Source organism: Sander vitreus, chromosome 13 (assembly GCF_031162955.1).
Source record: "Sander vitreus isolate 19-12246 chromosome 13, sanVit1, whole genome shotgun sequence".
Lineage (NCBI taxonomy): Eukaryota > Metazoa > Chordata > Actinopteri > Perciformes > Percidae > Sander > Sander vitreus.
Window position 1 is genome coordinate 12965175 of NC_135867.1, and position 17587 is coordinate 12982761.

At 39.3% G+C, this 17587-nt stretch overlaps 1 protein-coding gene and 1 long non-coding RNA gene across 2 annotated transcripts; both read right to left on the bottom strand.

Moving 5' to 3' along the window:
• Positions 1-1882: 1882 nt before the first annotated feature.
• On the bottom strand, positions 1883-11922 carry LOC144527816 (LIM domain kinase 1-like). The gene is made up of 15 exons (XM_078266087.1): positions 11687-11922; positions 9002-9140; positions 8265-8374; positions 7953-8126; positions 7707-7812; positions 7353-7624; positions 7091-7274; positions 6883-6969; positions 6459-6590; positions 6281-6340; positions 6130-6195; positions 5331-5517; positions 4325-4380; positions 3990-4147; positions 1883-3529 (listed from the first exon to the last, which is right to left on the bottom strand). Exons 1-15 carry the CDS (start codon positions 11728-11730, stop codon positions 2929-2931), a joined length of 2376 nt encoding a protein of 791 aa, XP_078122213.1. The 5' UTR covers positions 11731-11922; the 3' UTR covers positions 1883-2928.
• A 1228-nt stretch (positions 11923-13150) lies between these two features.
• Positions 13151-16420, bottom strand: LOC144527904 (uncharacterized). The gene is made up of 4 exons (XR_013502854.1): positions 16372-16420; positions 16056-16079; positions 15635-15700; positions 13151-14677 (listed from the first exon to the last, which is right to left on the bottom strand). It is a non-coding gene; the product is annotated as an uncharacterized LOC144527904 (long non-coding RNA).
• Positions 16421-17587: the final 1167 nt, after the last annotated feature.

A 17587-nucleotide genomic window follows, 5' to 3' on the forward strand; every position in this document is an offset into this window, starting at 1 on the left:
TGTACAAAAAATAAGTAGCTTTACTATACCCTCCTGCTATCAATAAACAAAACGTAAAACAAAATGCACAGACTTTAAACTAGTAGAACAGAACAGAACACTGAATGGTTTATAACAACATTTTCTCCCGTAGTTTATATCACCTTCATGTGCATGTCTATACTAACAGAGGTCTAACAGCATCCTCCTAAAGCAAATTAAAAGAATGTACTACAGGAATGGACTACTGTTTTTGTTTTGTGTTTTTACTTTTTTAGCATAACAGGACTACAACTGCATCTCGCAACCCTGTGTGTACCATGAAAATAATTAATCTTGAACCTTGAAAAAGGTGCCAAAAGCTCACCAAGAATACAAGAATACAAGTGCCATACACAAATATTCCTTCAAGAATATTCAAGAAATCGGTGATATCAACCTGGTTGTGTTTAAATGCGTGTGTTCAGAGTTAGACATACCTCTCTTACTGCTGCGGAACCTGACCGGAGACGACATGTGCTCCATAATGCACCGGCTCCTCAAACTGTCTGCAGTTCAGACGCAAAAAAGGCATAAACTACAATGTGATGATGAGGCATATAGTGTGTGTGTGTGTGTGTGTGTGTGTGTGTGTGTGTGTGTGTGTGTGTGTGTGTGTGTGCGCGCGCGAGACTGAGCCTTGCCGCTCTGACGTGGTTTTATGGGTTTTAAGTACGCTAAAGTAGGAGAGTATTGTTTTTAATTGTCTCGAGCGATTACATTGCAATGTTACTATTTGAATGGTAATACCTTTGTAAGTTTATTTGTGTAAATAAAGATACAAAAAAAAAAAAGCCCGGTAATATGACTTCAGTGCAGGACCATAACAACAGCAGGTACCACTATTATTATTAATAGTTTACGCTACTATTACTGCATTTTTCAAGATGAGCTTTTATGCTAACCGATTAAGTTAGTTTGTGCCTCTCATGTAGCGTTAACATTTGAAAAACCTAACCTTTGCGTGGCTTCTTGAAGTTTCGGACGGGGATAAGCACGGTAAATCTGCAAAGTGAAGATGAAAGTCAAACAATGAGCCTTTTTACAAAAAATACATAACGTTATATAATAATCCATTGTAACCGTTTAATCCACTTTTTAGCTTAACCAATTTCTCCACTGCCACTTGTGTGCTGACTATCAAACATAATTAACATTACACGGTAGCTCTTAGTAACACAGTGGACGGTTCAGATGTGGCTACAATGTATTTTTTTTTTTTTTTTAAATTCACGTGGAATGCACTATTGTTTGGTTTTTCTTGTGTAACATAATGAGACAACTGCATTTTGTTGTAGGCTACAACCTACAACAAAACAATTAGTGCCTAAGGGTCACCATGAATACAAGTGCCATACACAAATATAAATCCCTGCAAGAATATTGTTATTATATTACATTATTTATGATTTAACTAGTGGTTTAGTTAAGCTTAGTTTATTAGTATCCCCATTAGCTACAGCGGGCTGCAGCTATTCTTCATGGTTCCCTAGCGGTATACAGCTGTAAACTAGCTTTACAGATCGGTGACAAATTAAAAGAAAAACCGACATGAATTAGTACATACATGAATTAGTATGCTGTCAGGCCACCATGAGCCGCCAAAAAAGCTTCAATGCTCCTTGCCAAATCTGTGGAACTCTGGTGGGATGAACACCATTCCTCCACAGGATATTCCCTCATTTATGTATTTAACCTTTATTTAATCAGGCATCTCATTGAGATCAAGGTCTCTTTGCAAGAGACAGCAGATAGAAAGGAAAACAAACATAGCTAAACATAACAAGAGGACATATAGCATCAGACACAATCATAAACTCACGAAACCATTTAGTGAGCCCTGGTGCACGGAAGCATCTACATATATATTTCTCCATTCTTTTATTCAGGTTTTTCTTTAATTTGTCCCATGTCTGTATTTGAAATAATACCAAAAATAGTCACGACTTCAGGAATAACAAATTGCTTTATCATGTCCATGTTAAATTAAAAAAGAACTGCCTTAGAAAAGGACTGATTTAATAATCAGAAGTGTTATTTTATCAAGGTGATTTGATGCTAAATAGTGATTTAGTCACATTCATTTATATTTCCCTTTATTAAGTTACAGTTGCACTTCTATATGTTCACAGCTCAGTATGTTAGATGTGGTCTGAAACATTTCAACAGAAAATACACAAGGCATTGTGATAAATAATTGACCCATGAAGTGTAGCTTAAAGTATAAAGTGCCACATGTTTCACAGCTTATGGACAAAGTTGACACTGGAGCCCAACCAAAAACTATTGGCCGGCAAAGTTTTGCTTACCACAAATATACTAATGTCACCATTCAATAGATGTTGACTGATGAGTAAAGTGAAATTGTAACACAGAAATACCAAACATATGTTTAAGAAACAATGTCGCAATTACCTAGTCTGTCCACCAGAGTGCACTGACAATCTGTGGAATTTAAGGAATCCTTATCAAAATGATTGTTTCTGTTATCTGCTTATTTTAATAAATAAATACCAGCCAATATAGCCTTTATATAGACTGCTATTGGATTAATATTGGACTCTAAAATGTCAATATGGGTATCAACTAAATCCAGTATTGGCTGGGCTCTTGTCGAAACCACATAAATACTGGTTCAGAGTACAATATAACGCAAATGTAATTTGCTAGGCAGTTGTCATCAAGTAACATACACGTCTTTACTGCTTTTCATGTAACATATCCTATATTAATTTCATTTCTATGCCTCTGCAGCAGGTTCTTCATGCATTAGTCCTCCACATACAGCTATATGATTCTTTCTCTTTTTTCCCAGTTGTTTTAAAAACACACAAAGGTCTTTTTAAAGTGTTTTATCCTTTGAAACTGTGCTTTGTAGATGTACTCTGTCTTGGCCATCAGATGAAGCAGTCAGAGAAAACAGCTGTCCTCTGTAGATATGTCCCACAGCGCTCTGCATGTCGTTCTGGGCCTGTTAGAAGGGCCTAGCAGTGAGTCGTTGAACTGGAGCGGTTGTGAGGGCTCGTCCTGGGCTTTTGGTTGTCCTGAGAGGTTATTGCGTTCATAGGTTTCAGACCCATTCTCGGCTGAGTCTGTGCTCGTAGACCTGCAAAACGTCTGGCTCTTGTCTTGTGAGTGATCATTACATTCTCTGCTTGAACAGGAATGGCCATGCTCAGTCCTGTCATGTGTGTGTTGCTCTCTGTCCGAATGGCTGTCAGGTGTGCTATACTGGTTTTGGCACTGAGTGAGGTCATTAGGCTTTATGTAGTTATTTGCATTTTCCAAATGTTGCTTGGGGTCGGGGCTCTGTCTTTGTGGCTGTGATGAATTGTGGGTTTGTTGATTGTGAAAATCAAGGGTCTCATCCTGGTTGTGAGAGTGGTTTTGGTGGTTGTGATTCTGCCAGAAGGCTCTGCGGAGCTGCTCTAACTCTGAGAGCAGAGGCAGACTGATGTCCAGGTGCATCAGCAGGTTCTCTAGCCACTCCCCCAACTTTAAAAAGGAAGGACTGAAAGACAAATAGTTGTGGTGATGAGAGGTTGGAGGACCTTACATGCTCTACTGCAGTAGTGCCTTGATTACATTTAATAGGCTATTCTGCACTGTATTAGTTTAGTTTGTTTGTGTTATGCATTGCTAATAGAATACAATGTTTTTATACTGTATGTTGGCTCATATCAGTGGCTCATATGTTGTTTAGCAATTTCCTTTACAACATTATAGTACCAAAGCACTATCCCTCTAATGAAGTGCCTATTAGTTAAAGTTTAAGTAGCAGTGACACTAGTGGCGGCCTATGGTTGTTCTGTTGACTGGAACAGAACTAAAATGTAATGAATGAATGATTAAATTGTGTTTCAAAACTAAATTTTAAACAGAGGTACTTGGCTCGATTTTTTAACATCTAGCTCATACTTTGCTTTATAGGAAATTAGGTCTGCAGTTGTGTTAGATTTGTGCAGTCATACCGTTTATCAGCGTCCGTTTCACAGCAGAGGACACCCAGCGGCAAGAAGGCCGAAGGGCACTGTGGAGGGTGGTACTGCTGCAGGAAACCGGCTACATTTAGCCCAAAGTCATTCGACCGGGGAAGGTAGTCAGGGTCAGCATTCACTCTACCTATTATCTTAAGAGAGACAAAGATAGATAGATACATATTTTAAAATTGATAAAATGTTTGATTAATAAAAAAAAGATAATGGATGGATAATAGAGGTTTGTTTCTTTGACATTTACACAACATTTTAACACAGGATCCGACCACTTCATATTTTTAGGAATATTTCTGCCCAGAAGTTCTTACCTCACATATCATGATACCAAAGGAAAATATGTCCACCCGTTCATCATAGCTTTTCCCTACAAGGTGCAGAGGAAAGATTGGAAAATGTGAGCCACATCTTTACTGTCTCATACTGACCCATGATTAGGGCTGGGCAATATATTGATATTAAATCGATATTGTGATATGAGACTAGATATCGTCTTAGATTTTGGATATCGTAATATCCTGATATGACATAAGTGTTGTCTTTTACTGGTTTTAAAGGCTGCATTACAGTAGAGTGATGTACTTTTCTGAACTTACCAGACTGTTCTAGCTGTTCTTTTATTTGCCTTTTCCCCACTTAGACATTATGTCTACAATACTGGTGATTATTTATCTAAAATCTCAGTGTGAAGATATTTTGTTAAAGCACCAATTGTCAACCCTAGAATATCGCCGCAATATCGATATCGAGGTATTTGGTCAAGAATATTGTGATATCTGATTTTCTCCATATCGCCCAGCCATACCCATGATGGAGATGTAGAGATCCTGTGTTCAGTGTATTCATATTAGACCTGGTATTATTACCTTGGAGTAATAGCAGGTCTCCCACACAGTTTCCCCATTTTTTGCATATTTTAGCTGAATGCATTTATGGTGTCAAGAGCCAAGTTGAGGTTAGTCAATACTGTTTAGACACCTCACGTAGAGTATTCATATCCGTGTCACCAGCATAGTTGAGAAAAGCAGTGTCAGCAAACTGTCATTCAACATTTGTTGTGCGAATGCAAGTATTAATCCAATATGAATCTTCACACTTCTGCTGTGAGGTCTCACATGACTCCCAAAGTCCTTTACTCATAATCATAAATATTGTGCCAATTGTCAGTTGTATATCTATTTATCTACACTACAGACCTCAGTTATGGGCTCATAGAGATAAACACTCTGTCAAATTGGGTTTAGGTGCCTTGGGGGTCTTTGATTCAGAGATTGGCAATCCCCTTCTATAACTGAACCTGGAACCTTCTGCACTCACCGTGGATCATTTCAGGAGCCATCCAGTAGGGGTTTCCTACCACGGTGTAGCGCTTCCTCCGGTCAGGCCTGCGGAGCTCTGGCAGTGTCCCCTTTGCAGGCCTTTCCAGAGAGGATGTTCTGCTCTGATGTCTGTCCTCCGTCACCAGCCTGGCTAGTCCAAAATCTGCCACCACCACAGACTGGTTCTAAACAAGGAGAGAGAGAGAGAGAGAGAGAGAGAGAGAGAGAGAGAGAGAGAGAGAGAGAGAGAGAGAGAGAGAGAGAGAGAGAGAGAGAGAGAGAGATGTTAAGAATGTTTATATTGGTTATGTTGGTCTGTTTTTGTTTAAAAGAGTAGCAGAAGTGTGTAGCATTTGTGTTTCTCAAATACAGATCACATTTCCCATAAACCTTAGTTGTTCTACTAGCATCTTTGGCAGCCTTCAAATCAATCATGTATGTAAGAAGGAAACGTTAACATTAAGTTAAAACTATACAGTTAGAAGAGATGTTTTTTAGTTTTATAATTTAAAAACACTGAAATAAAGAGGCTGGCTATAGCTGGAAGATCGTCTTGTTTATGAAGACTTTTTTGAAGAGTTTTTTTTTTTTACATTTTATTACTTATTTACTTTGTTTCATATAGGTTTAATATTTAGAAAATAAACAACTACAAAAACTATGAATCAGTTTTTTTCAGGTTACATAATTGATTTATTGCAAGAACTACCTGTTTTGTACACTGGTCGTAGTTAAACAGATCAGATAAAGCTCAGATCTAAAGCTAACCCTAGTGTGTGATGGAACCACTTGTTTACCTCTCTGACCAGGCAGTTGTGTGAGTTTAGATCTCGGTGGATGACATTCATGGAGTGTAGATAGGCCTTAGAAGGAGATATTTAATATACATAAGGGAACGTTTGTACTAGATTATAGAATGATTTTGGATATTAACCTTGAAAGACTCACCATTCCAGCTGCAATGTCTTTGGCATAACTCACTCTTAATCTCCAGGGAAAGTCATTGTCCTACAACAACAACAACAACAACAACAACAACAACAACAACAACATTATGACCAACATAGTGTATCTGTGTACACTAACAGTCCTTAGAGATAAACAGAAGAAAACAAAATGAACTTACCATTTTTATGATGGTCTCTCGGAGAGTTCCTCCCTGGATGTATTCAGAGACAAAGTTTATTCGTTTGTCTTTATAAAACAGTCCAATGAACTTGAGGACATTGGGATGGTCCAGACAGCGCATCACCTTCACCTGTACAAATTGAAAAAAAAATGTGGTTAAACAATGTCATTATAGCAACATGAAATAAGCTCATAGGTATGATAGTGACCTCGAAACTATCTTGATGATGTAAAATGGGTTTAAAACTGTGCTAGGGAACTCTTCTTGTTAAACATTTCTTCACAACTAAAAACCTAAAGTGGACTTAGTGGAGAGCGGCCATCTTCCTTAACTTGTTAACTTGTTAGCCCTTTGGTAGTCACCTAAATAAAGTGACCACCAGCTGGGTTGGTAAATATGAGTGTGCTGTGTGAGAACTTACTTCCTTTAAGAAAGTCTTCTGTGTCTCTTCGTCAAAACGTATCAACTCTTTCATCACCATCACCTCCCCTGTCTCCTGATGCGTTACCTTGACAGCAAGAGGTTAAAAATCAATCTTACAAAGAACTGTCAACTAGGTGTTGTTTAAAATGTTTTGAAAAAGTCACCCATATAAGGGAAAAATGAATGGAAAAAAGTGACTGCGGTACCTTGACAGCCTGTCCATAGAAGCCCTTGCCAAGCACTTCTCCATGGATAAGGTCTGAAGGTCTGAAGATGCGATGGGTCCGAACTCCAGGGTCCACACGAAGAGACTCTGAGCGAACCATGTCTCTCCTTAAAAGCGACAGTGCTCCGGAGGACAGAGGACACTTGTCTATACTACAGCTGCGGCTGAGAAAGAAAAGAAAGACTCAAACAGAGAGAAAGAGGGGAGTAATAAATCAAAGTAAGCCGAGAGTCAGCACTTACAGGATTTGTCTGGATCGCATTCCCGTGATTCCTTGGTGCTGAGGTGGTGAGAGGCTCAACCTGATTGGTTCATCTGTGTCCTCCCCTGGACTTGGCTCTTCCTCCAGACTCGGGAGTTTGTGGGTTGAAGAAAGTTTGTTGAGGACACAAGGGTCAGGACAGCTGATGTCGTTCTGGGGATTGTTTGAGCGAAGGAGGTCATCAGGAGTCTGCGGGTTGTGTTCAATTGTCAGCTGCAATGGTCTGTTTGTGTCCTGGATCACAAAGTTTATCTAGGAAAGGAGATGGTGTTGACCCTGGGTGACATATTCATTTTTTGTCTTGCTTGTTATTAGTGGGCGGTATGAGGCCTACCTCTTCTGGGGAAATGTTGTGGACAGGGATACCGTTGACCTCCAGTACTCGGTCTCCAGTGTGGATAGAGGACAGCAGGTCAGGGCTGAGGGCAGCGGAGTCTAACCTGGAGGAGAAAGACAGTGAGTGAACGGGTGCAGGAAAGGTGGGTTAAGACTAAAAAAAATCAGCCGAGGTTGTTGGATCAGCTTTTGGGTTAAGTTGGCTCTAACTAAATTGCAAAATTCACATTAGATTTAGACTCACCTTGTCACGGTGACAAGTGGGCCTTTTTCTTGGCTGAAGTCAGTGGCTACAGTCAGGCCTCGTTGGCCACCTGCATGGGGAGGGAGAGACACCAGCGCCACCATGTGGGGACTCTTGGTGAGTGGATAATCTGACCTCACAGCTGATATTTCACCCTGACAGAAACAGTGGCCACTGTAAAATAGACAAATAAAAAGATAGAATAAAGATCACTAATCAAAATATCATAAAAAAAAACAGCTTACACATTTTTTAGCTTTCCACGTGCAGCAAATTAAGCTAAAAACTTTTTCCTTTCGGCTTCAAACTTACCAGTATAGTTTTGTGCGTTCGATTAGCGTGTAGGTGTCTCCATCTCCAATGAACATTTCACAGCTCATACAAGTGAAGCATTCAGGGTGGTACTTCTGCTCTCCAGCAACCTGTCAATACAGGGAGACAGTGTGCTAAAAAACAATATCAGGGCAAGGGGCTTTTTTACAAGATGTTTTTTTTTACTTTCTGTCCTGAGTTCTTTCTGTGCATTCCTGCATCAAGGCATTGTAGTGTCAGGATGTTGTCAAAGGATATCCTCTGGTTTGAGTGTAGAAGAGAAAAAGCATTTACTTTCATACCAGGAGGAAACTAAGAGACAGGAAGGCTTTGAATGTATGAATAGTTGGTGTAGCATGCTGAAATTCTGTATTTCTTGTTGCGATATTTGACACTGCAGAGATTATTGCCATACTTGTGTCTGTGAAACATACGTAACATACATATTTGATATTACACATTGATATACACAACAGAGACCATGATCCTAACAATAATAATATGACGTGTGTGTGGTGTGGTGTGTGTGTGTGTGTGTGTGTGTGTGTGTGTGTGTGTGTGTGTGTGTGACAAGGAACATTTGCTTCAAATGTTTACATTTTATCATTTTTTGATGATTGCTGGGGGTGACCTTACATATGTTTTATGTTGTTTTATGTCATTCTGTCGATTGTTTGGAGGATTTTAGGTAAAGTCAAGGTTATACAGATTCTTATTTTCAGGAATTATCATGTTACCATAATCAGTCCTGTTGCGATGGTCTCTTTGCAGCCGTGGCAGTGTTCTCCATAACGGGCCCAGTAGTGCTTCTTACAGTAGAGCTGTCCCTCTCTTTCATAGTACCAGTGAGACAGGATGCAGCCACATTCACAACACCTAGAGAAAAATGGGAATCAGGGAAAGAGAGAGAGAGAGAGAGTAGCATGGCAAAACAAAAGAAAATGGAGATTCAGAGATGTAAGACGATAGATACTTCAGAGGTGTGTTCCAGCAAAGTAACGTGAGCCTCATCTGTGATGGAACACATGAGACTTGCGAGGAAAGTCGACCAGGATCAGGTACAATACTTTCACTTCAGTCGGACCATAAGTTATCATCTTCAGTGTAGCTTCTTTTGTTTAACACGCAATGGTTTTCTATGTCACTGATACCCATCTCCTTTCCTCTTTTGACTTATTTTGACCCTGCTTGTGTTGAATGGCATTGTTATGATTGTATTAGTCACAAAGTTGAGGTTGAGACATCAAGCTGCTGATGTTTGTCCAGCACACGGAAGAAAATACAGTAATCTTCACTGCAGGTCAAGGATGTTGTTGAAATGGTGCATAGATGTTGAATTGCTGATGTCACCGTGACAGAGAGCACATTCAGCCAGATGCCAAACTAATATAGCTTCTTACAAAAGGGCTACTCATCTAGGGTCACTGGTTGGTCATGTGTTTCCCATTTAAAAATTGCAAAACAGAGCTACACAAAGTGAAAACATTTTAACAGTTTCGTTCTTTAAATGCAGTGCAGAATGTACTTTCAGTCCCTTAAAATTTGCAAACAGAAACTTTTCAGTAGCATCCTGGCTTAAACTGAATGACGAATAATACCTATGTACAACAAAAACCTGCTTCCTTATCTCTTTAACACTACAGCCAGAGTGGGAGGTGACTTCCTGGACAGAGTTTCCTCTCTCCCAAACTCAACTGTAAATGCCACGCTGTTCTTACTATGGAGAAAGAAAAGCTTGCCTTATTGAGAATAAAGTTGTGGGGAGTTTCCTTCAAAGTAAGAGATACTCAGTGACAGCATTTCACTGTGATCAATTATATTATTTTATTTTATTAAAAGCTTTTCTTAAATCTTGTTACACAACTTAAAGTGGCAATAAGCATGATCTTACTTCTACTACTGACTTTGGTAGTATCTAATCAGTAATTGCTGTGGTTTTGTATTGTGCTTGCCAGAGGCCACTTTAGTGTGACAACTACACCCAGTTGTTCTCTTTCCTCTCTTCATTCCAATGAAACCATTGTGGCTTTTGTTGGTAATGTAAAACACATTTTCCTGGTAGAACATGTAAATACTTTAATGAACCTGGAATAGGATCACTTTTTTAAATCTTGTTTGTTAATAGAGTGTGGCAGCATGGTCATCTATGATTATAACCTGATAGATACCATAGCTGTGATATTGAACTTAAGGTTCACTTTAGATCAAATTCATTAGTACTTGAGTAATACCAGTTACTCACAGGAGTATGTAGTCCTAACAGATACTATGTTGGCTGGGGATACAGTGCACTGGGAAGTACATTGGAAGGACCTGCTTCTTATTTATTTAGAGGAAATAATTAAGTAATAAAACCATCAGACAGCTGCAGGTTTAATTTTTGACCTTCTGTCTTTGTTATTGTGCTGCTGGCAACGGATGTGAAACCTCCGAGCATCACATCTGTGATTCCAGCTAAACATCTGGTTGTGAGAAAACTTAAACATTTATCCTATTTCCTACTGCAACCCACACATTTCTCTCCTTCTCCACCTGAAAGTATCTCCCTCATCTGGCTTGTGCTGCATCTTACTCTTATCTTTAGCCACTCATAAAATCTCCTCTCTATTCTAAGAGCTGTTCCCGTGTCACTAAAAGTGGACACACCAGGAGCACCTGGTGTACATAAAACAAACATATTATGATGTCAGGACAGGAGCGTAGGTCAAATCATGGCAGACGTGTATCTTGCTCGTGCCCAGGACAAGATGATCTCCAAAGCTGCTCCAGCAGATTATTTAAAGGTTAGAGGGCCCTTTCTCGACCCAGGGCCCGGGACAACTGACCCAGTGTTCCCCCCATGTTGACAGCAATATGATGACGTATTCTCCTGCCATGGTTTCCTTCCTGTTCTGTCTATGTTGCACTGCTGGATTTCCTTTAAAAAACAGTACTTCTTAAAAGAAAACATTTGTTTTTGTTCTAATTGTATTGAGTTTGGTGGTACAGGGATATTGTCTCAAATGTGTTATGTATGCAGTATGATGTATGCATCTTTTAATATAGACCTGAGGAAGAGTAGTTGTTGATGGGGTAGAACAAACAGATCCCCAAACGAACAAAAACAGTTTAGTTATGGATTTTACTGTAATCTGCTTGGATAACTGGCAAGGCAATAACTTTGCCTGTTATTGTTATGGTATTATAAACTACTCATACACATACTTATAGTTAATGTTAAGGTAGACAGAATATCAAAAGCACAGGTTACTCGTGTGTCTGTTTGTCACAGCAGAGTTGTGTTTGAGGAAGCATCGCAGAAGTTGACCTACAATTTGCTTAGATTCTCTTTCTCTCACTTTCCTTCACTCTTTCATAATCTTTCTCTTCTTTCTCCCCCTTGCACAATACACATTGTACAAATTAATGACAGCTGCTCTTACCGTCCTTTCATTCCTCTCCGAAACCTCTGGTCCCGTCGTGACATTCTGTCCTGTCAGTTCACCGATAGACAACTGTCACTCAGAAACAATCCACCCAGTTAAGAAAGGAGTGTTTTAGTTGCATCTGTTTATGAGTAGATCCTCCATGTATTCAGCTGTGACCGGCAGAAGGCGTTGTCTGTTTTTTTGTTTTTACTCTCTCTCTCTCGCTCTCTCTCTCTCTCTCGCTCTCTCTCTCGCTCTCTCTCTCTCTCTCTCTCTCTTCATGCACTCAGAGGCTTCCTTTGCATATGAGTTCCCTTTCTAATGTGCAGAGTAGCTGTGTGAGAAAAAACTCTTCCCTGCTGACACCAGCCAGTCTCCCTGGCTGCCGAGTTCTGCTCCACCGTTCCTCTCCTGTTACCTCCAGTATGTAGACCTCTGCAAGATACAGTTACGCTCCTCTGCAGAGTCCACAGAGTTTGGAGCTACATGGGTGTTTATATGAGTGAAGATAAGTGGGGTGTGAGAAGGTCAGTGAGTCTGGGTGTTTTAAAATGAGCTCTGTTCCCATCAGCGCAGCCATAATCTCATTATGAATGCTCCAATTACTGCACTGTCAGGATCCTACAGTAAAGCACTCTATTCATCACGCACAACAAACAAAGAGGAGGAATTCAGTTAAATTAGAGAAGTAGTAGATGAAAAAACATTGCAACTATTCAGTATAATGTTTATATACCCTCAGCTGAGTGCAGCTCTGCTGCTGTTTATTTGCTTCCAGTAGTACATTTTCTATAATTAGTCCAGCCACGTTTATATCTTGAGACTGCAATCCATACTATTGAAGTGCCATGTTCGCAGACACTCTTTTTCATTGAACAGGGCAGGTCTTTCAAACTTAAAAGACAGAAACAGGTGTGTGTGTGTGTGTGTGTGTGTGTGTGTGTGTGTGTGTGTGTGTGTGTGTGTGTGTGCAGAGGTGTGCATGTCGTCTTTGGTTTAGTCTCCATCCCTGGTTATTTTACACTCATTGCTCATAGGACTTATTAATCACTCATTGCTTGTACCTCTGCTGTAGACTACAGACTGTAATGCGTATAGTTGTAAACTTTACAGTGTAATAAGCTGTAATGTGTACTATGTACTGAGTCTCGATATGAGTCACCATGAAGACAACACTTGGCTGCTGCTCTAACTTTTATAGTCTGCCCAGGTCACAGTTTGTTGTTTCCCTTCTTCTCTTTTTAGCCTAACTTGTGGTTATTACACTACCACATTACATTAACATGTTAAAACCAACAACTGCCTCTGTGCAGCTTCCTTCTTTTACGTTGTTCCAAAAACCCTTCTGACTGTTTCACATTTTGTGCATGTGCAACATTGTCTAGTCTAGCTGCTTTAAAATAACAGCCTGAAACAACTGTCATTGGTAATTTCTTTATTTCAGAGAGCATTGTCTGAACGTGTACAAAAGTGCATCATTTTCTTCATAGGCCGCATAAAAAACGCAGATTAAAACATCACAGACTACATTGTGATTTAGCACAATGCAGAAAACAAAGCACTTATATAAACCATAGTAGGACACACGTTTAAAAACTGTGAAAATACTCACAAAATAACTCAAATATTTAATATTGAATTCGTAAAATGAGACTAAATAGATAAAGCACTCAGCTTGTTCCGCTTTTTGTCAGCATAATTTAAAAAGACTAGCAAACGTGAACAATTTCCCAACAGTGTTAAAAGAGGTACTCCAAAAAATAAAAACACAGTAATCAGTTCTCCTCAGATGCCATTTAAATGCATTATCACATATTCTCATCATATTACCTCACATTTAGTTTAATTGCTTACCTCAACAGCAAATGTAAAAGCCACATCTAAGCCACATGATAATATAACAAATTAATCCTTCTAATAATGAAAAAATATGCACGTTAACCAAAAGTTTACACTAATACCAATCAGTGTTCTGTGTGTATCTATAAAACGTTGCCTTTAATGTTGTGCATGGAGTGGAAGAATCTCACGAGTGTTAACAGCTGAGGACCTTCAGCCTCCACAGGTGTTGATACTGCTGAGGCCTGAGCACAGTTCAAATGAACACGGACTGCTTTTCAGGGATCAGATAATGACCAGTCAAAACACTACAAAAAAATTCACTTAGTCCCTTTTGTTCACAGTTCCCCCCAAAATAGCAGCCGTTTCTTTGTCTGTACAGATGTTTGCACTTTGATGTAAAAGCTAAAAACAGTGAATTAACACAAAGAAAACCAACACAATCCAGTCTAACTGGATACAAGTATGGCCTTGGCCTTGAATTGAGAGAAAAACACAACAACATTGTGTCAGCATGCAGACAGGTCTGAAGGAGCTGCCCTGAGGGTGTCCTTGGTATCAGTCTTCACCCAGAGGATTCATGGTGATACTTGCAAAGGAACACAAATGATGTTCAACAACAATAAACAAAAACTGTATTATAGTACAACTTGGCCTCAGAATTTCAGAAGACATCTTGATCTTTTATTTCAGTGGTTCTCAGCCTGGTAGTTGGGATCCTAAGAGAGTCACAATGTGATTCATAGGGGAAGAAATTGCTGTTAAAAGAAATGGATCCCCATACAGACTTGTGCTGTTTCTTGTGAAATTGTGAACATTTAACATTGTTTCAAAGTCAAATCGCTGAATTATCCAGAAAACAACACAAGGACAAATCTTACCACTCTGCACAGCAGCCTGCAACAGAGGCATCGCCTTGTTTTAAGGAATCACGACCCAAACATGCTGAGAACCAATGCTCTTTTTGAAAGAGAGCCTTGTATAAAATCTAGGATAATGAAAATTGTAACATGTGGAATGCGTTGAAGCTTTAGCTTCTATGGCAGGTGAGACATTTACAATCTGGGATCATGCAATAGCACCACTGTTGTGTTTATGAGGTCACTTCCTGTCTTTTGGTCTCTCACTTCCTCCTTCGGCCACAGTATTTACCCTGACAGCCAGTGCCTACGTAGCAGAACAGAGAAAATTATTCTTCACTTGGCATACAATATACATACTGTTTAGGTAAAAACGACACTGATTAACATGTAGTCACACTTCATACTAACAAGCATTACAGTCAGAAGTGCATCCCAGTGTCTCAGTTTTTCATTTACTATACAGCCACATAGTTCCTGTATGTGGGTGTTAACTATGTGGCAATTCTTAAACATGCCAAATTCTCAGAAAACCTGAACCAGATTTTTTTTTAAGAGAAAAGGGTGTGCATTCTACTAGACGCTGCTCCAAAAGGCTTTGTTTGTCAAAGTGTATAGGGATGATTACTGAAGTGCATTTCATTGTGATAAGTGTCAGAGGAAACAACGTATGAAATGTTTTCATCATGTAACATTTCTTTAAACAAGCTCAGTTACACTTAAAGTCTAAGAACTCAGGATGATGTGTCCTGGAATGAGTTTGAATGATAAGACATTTTTAGTTCACTCACAAAAATTCCAGTACAATGTTTTGTGTATCTGTATAGATCTAGTCTATATCGTTGATGTTCCACTTCCGGGATTACTCCGGTGCCGCAGGAAATTCCACCGGATGCATGTATTTTCCATTTTCTTCTGCCTTCTTTGTGTTGGAATTTTAAATTTGGTGGATTAATGAGGACTATTGTTGACTGCTCCTCAGATCTCTGCAGGGTACATTGAGACAGCTAGCTAGACTATATGTCCAATCTGAGTTTTCTCTCGCACTACTATTTTGCAGCAGCTCTGTGCGGAGTTTAGCGCCGCCCATGACAATTTGGATTGGTTTGAAGAAATACCATTAAACCAGAGCACGTTTTCCTCCCATTCCTGAATGCTGTGTGGAGTAGCCAGACCTTCCATCAGCGCGCTTTGGAGGAGGGTCTGGCATAGTGAGACTAGTATAGATCTAACTGTAAAACATTACAATGTATATGATTTTTACCTCTGTAGCCCCCAGCTCCCAGAAAGGCCTGCATGGCTGCATATTTGGCTGCCTTCTGTGCCTTGGCTAAAGGACATAAAAGTAAAGTTATTCTGCAGACATACACATGCTCTCTACAATTATACCTAGCACTACAGATTATATTATACTTAATATTTCAATATATTATTTTATTTTGTTAACAATAAAAGTACAAGACATCAGAAATGTAGATGTTTTCTCTCATTTGTGTTAAAAAAAAGCCTCCAAACTAACATCAAAAAGATACTTTATGAAACAAGGAAAGAATGTGTGATTGTCTTAATCTAGATCATTATGTGTCAGTGTGTATATCTATGTGTTAGTGCTGGACATATGTGTGTTAAGAGACTGACGCTAATTAGAGCATGCTTATCCCAGAGGATACAGTGAGTTTTCTTACATTTTTGCCCGGCCCCTGTGTATCCTAGAGAACAATAACAGGAAAGACAGAGTCATAATGAACAATTGATAATCTTTACAATGGTCTCATTTGTTATCTCAGCAATGACTTAAATGAAAATATGCCAAAACGAATGCTATGCAAGGCCAGACATTCTGGATAAAAGCATTTTCTGTTGTTACTTTGTTGTATGCATAAACAACTGTTTGTTTTGGTTATCTACAAGGTTTCACAATATTTACTGCTTATGGTTTTAAATCTTTACAAAGAATATGCTGAGAGTAAGTTTAAGTGTGACAAAGAGCTTCTGTCCTACCTGGATAGCTTCCACCAGCCACCCCACCATAGCCAGGGCCAACACCCCCTGCTGGAACAGTGGACACATTACAGTCTGCATCACTTACACAATGCACTTCTCTGGATAGACTTGTCTCCCAGAGGCAGGCAAGGTATTCACTGTGGTTTCATTGAATGCATTTGTTTTCAAATCTCAAAATGTAAAAATGCAAATGTTCATAATCTTATATTATTTTTCTGTGTTGTATCAGAGCTTCACTTAAAACCAACCTGGTATGCCGCCTGCACCTCCTCCTACTCCCTGACCTGTTCCTGCAGGACCCCAGGCCCCTCCTGTTCCTCCTGCTGCACTACCTGGAAAGGAAAGTGAGTAGAGAGAAAGCTTTACTAGTTTAGTTTTTTGTTTGACAGACTTGTATCACACTTTGAAACCTTTTACAAAGACAACACCAGGCACATTAGAGAAGAGTATGAAGTTGTGCTTGTACAGTTTGTGCTTTGCCACACCTAAAGGTACTCATTTTTTACTCACTATTTTCCATTATAAACAAGAAACTTACCTAAGCTTCCAATAATACCTCCTGTTCCTGCACCAGGAAGTCCTCCTACTCCACCACCTGATGAACACGGGTGGGGTTGAAGTAAATTAGATAGACTATACATGAATGGCAGATAACATAATGGATATGTATCAGAGTAAAGTATTGAATTAGCTCAGAGTGAATAGGAAAACAAAGCAACAGATAAATTAACATGAAACAAACATCAGTTTTATCATGCGGATAAGACTTACATTTGAAGATACATTTGTTCATACAATATAATATGGAAATGTCATAATTGTTTTATTTCGTTGTTCAGTATGGTAAATATTAGGGCTTGGACAATATGCTTTTGTCCCATATCCCGTATAAACAGAAAATATTTAGGTGAATCATTGGTAAAATCAATTTTAAAAATCGTCAAAAATAAAATCATGATGCATATGATTTTCGATTCCCCCCCCAACCCCTAATATTCTGTGACAATAAGAACATGCATCAGTAATTATCAGAACTTTTAATGAAATATTTATTTGCATGAATTGAGAATTTTACCTGGTCCATAGCCAGTTCCACCCAACGACGAGCCGTAACCCGATTTAGGAGGCTTCCTATTCCCAAGTGCTTGGCCACCAGGTCCATATCCACCCACACCACCAGGTCTAAACCCCCCTGGTCCAGTTCCTGCACCTC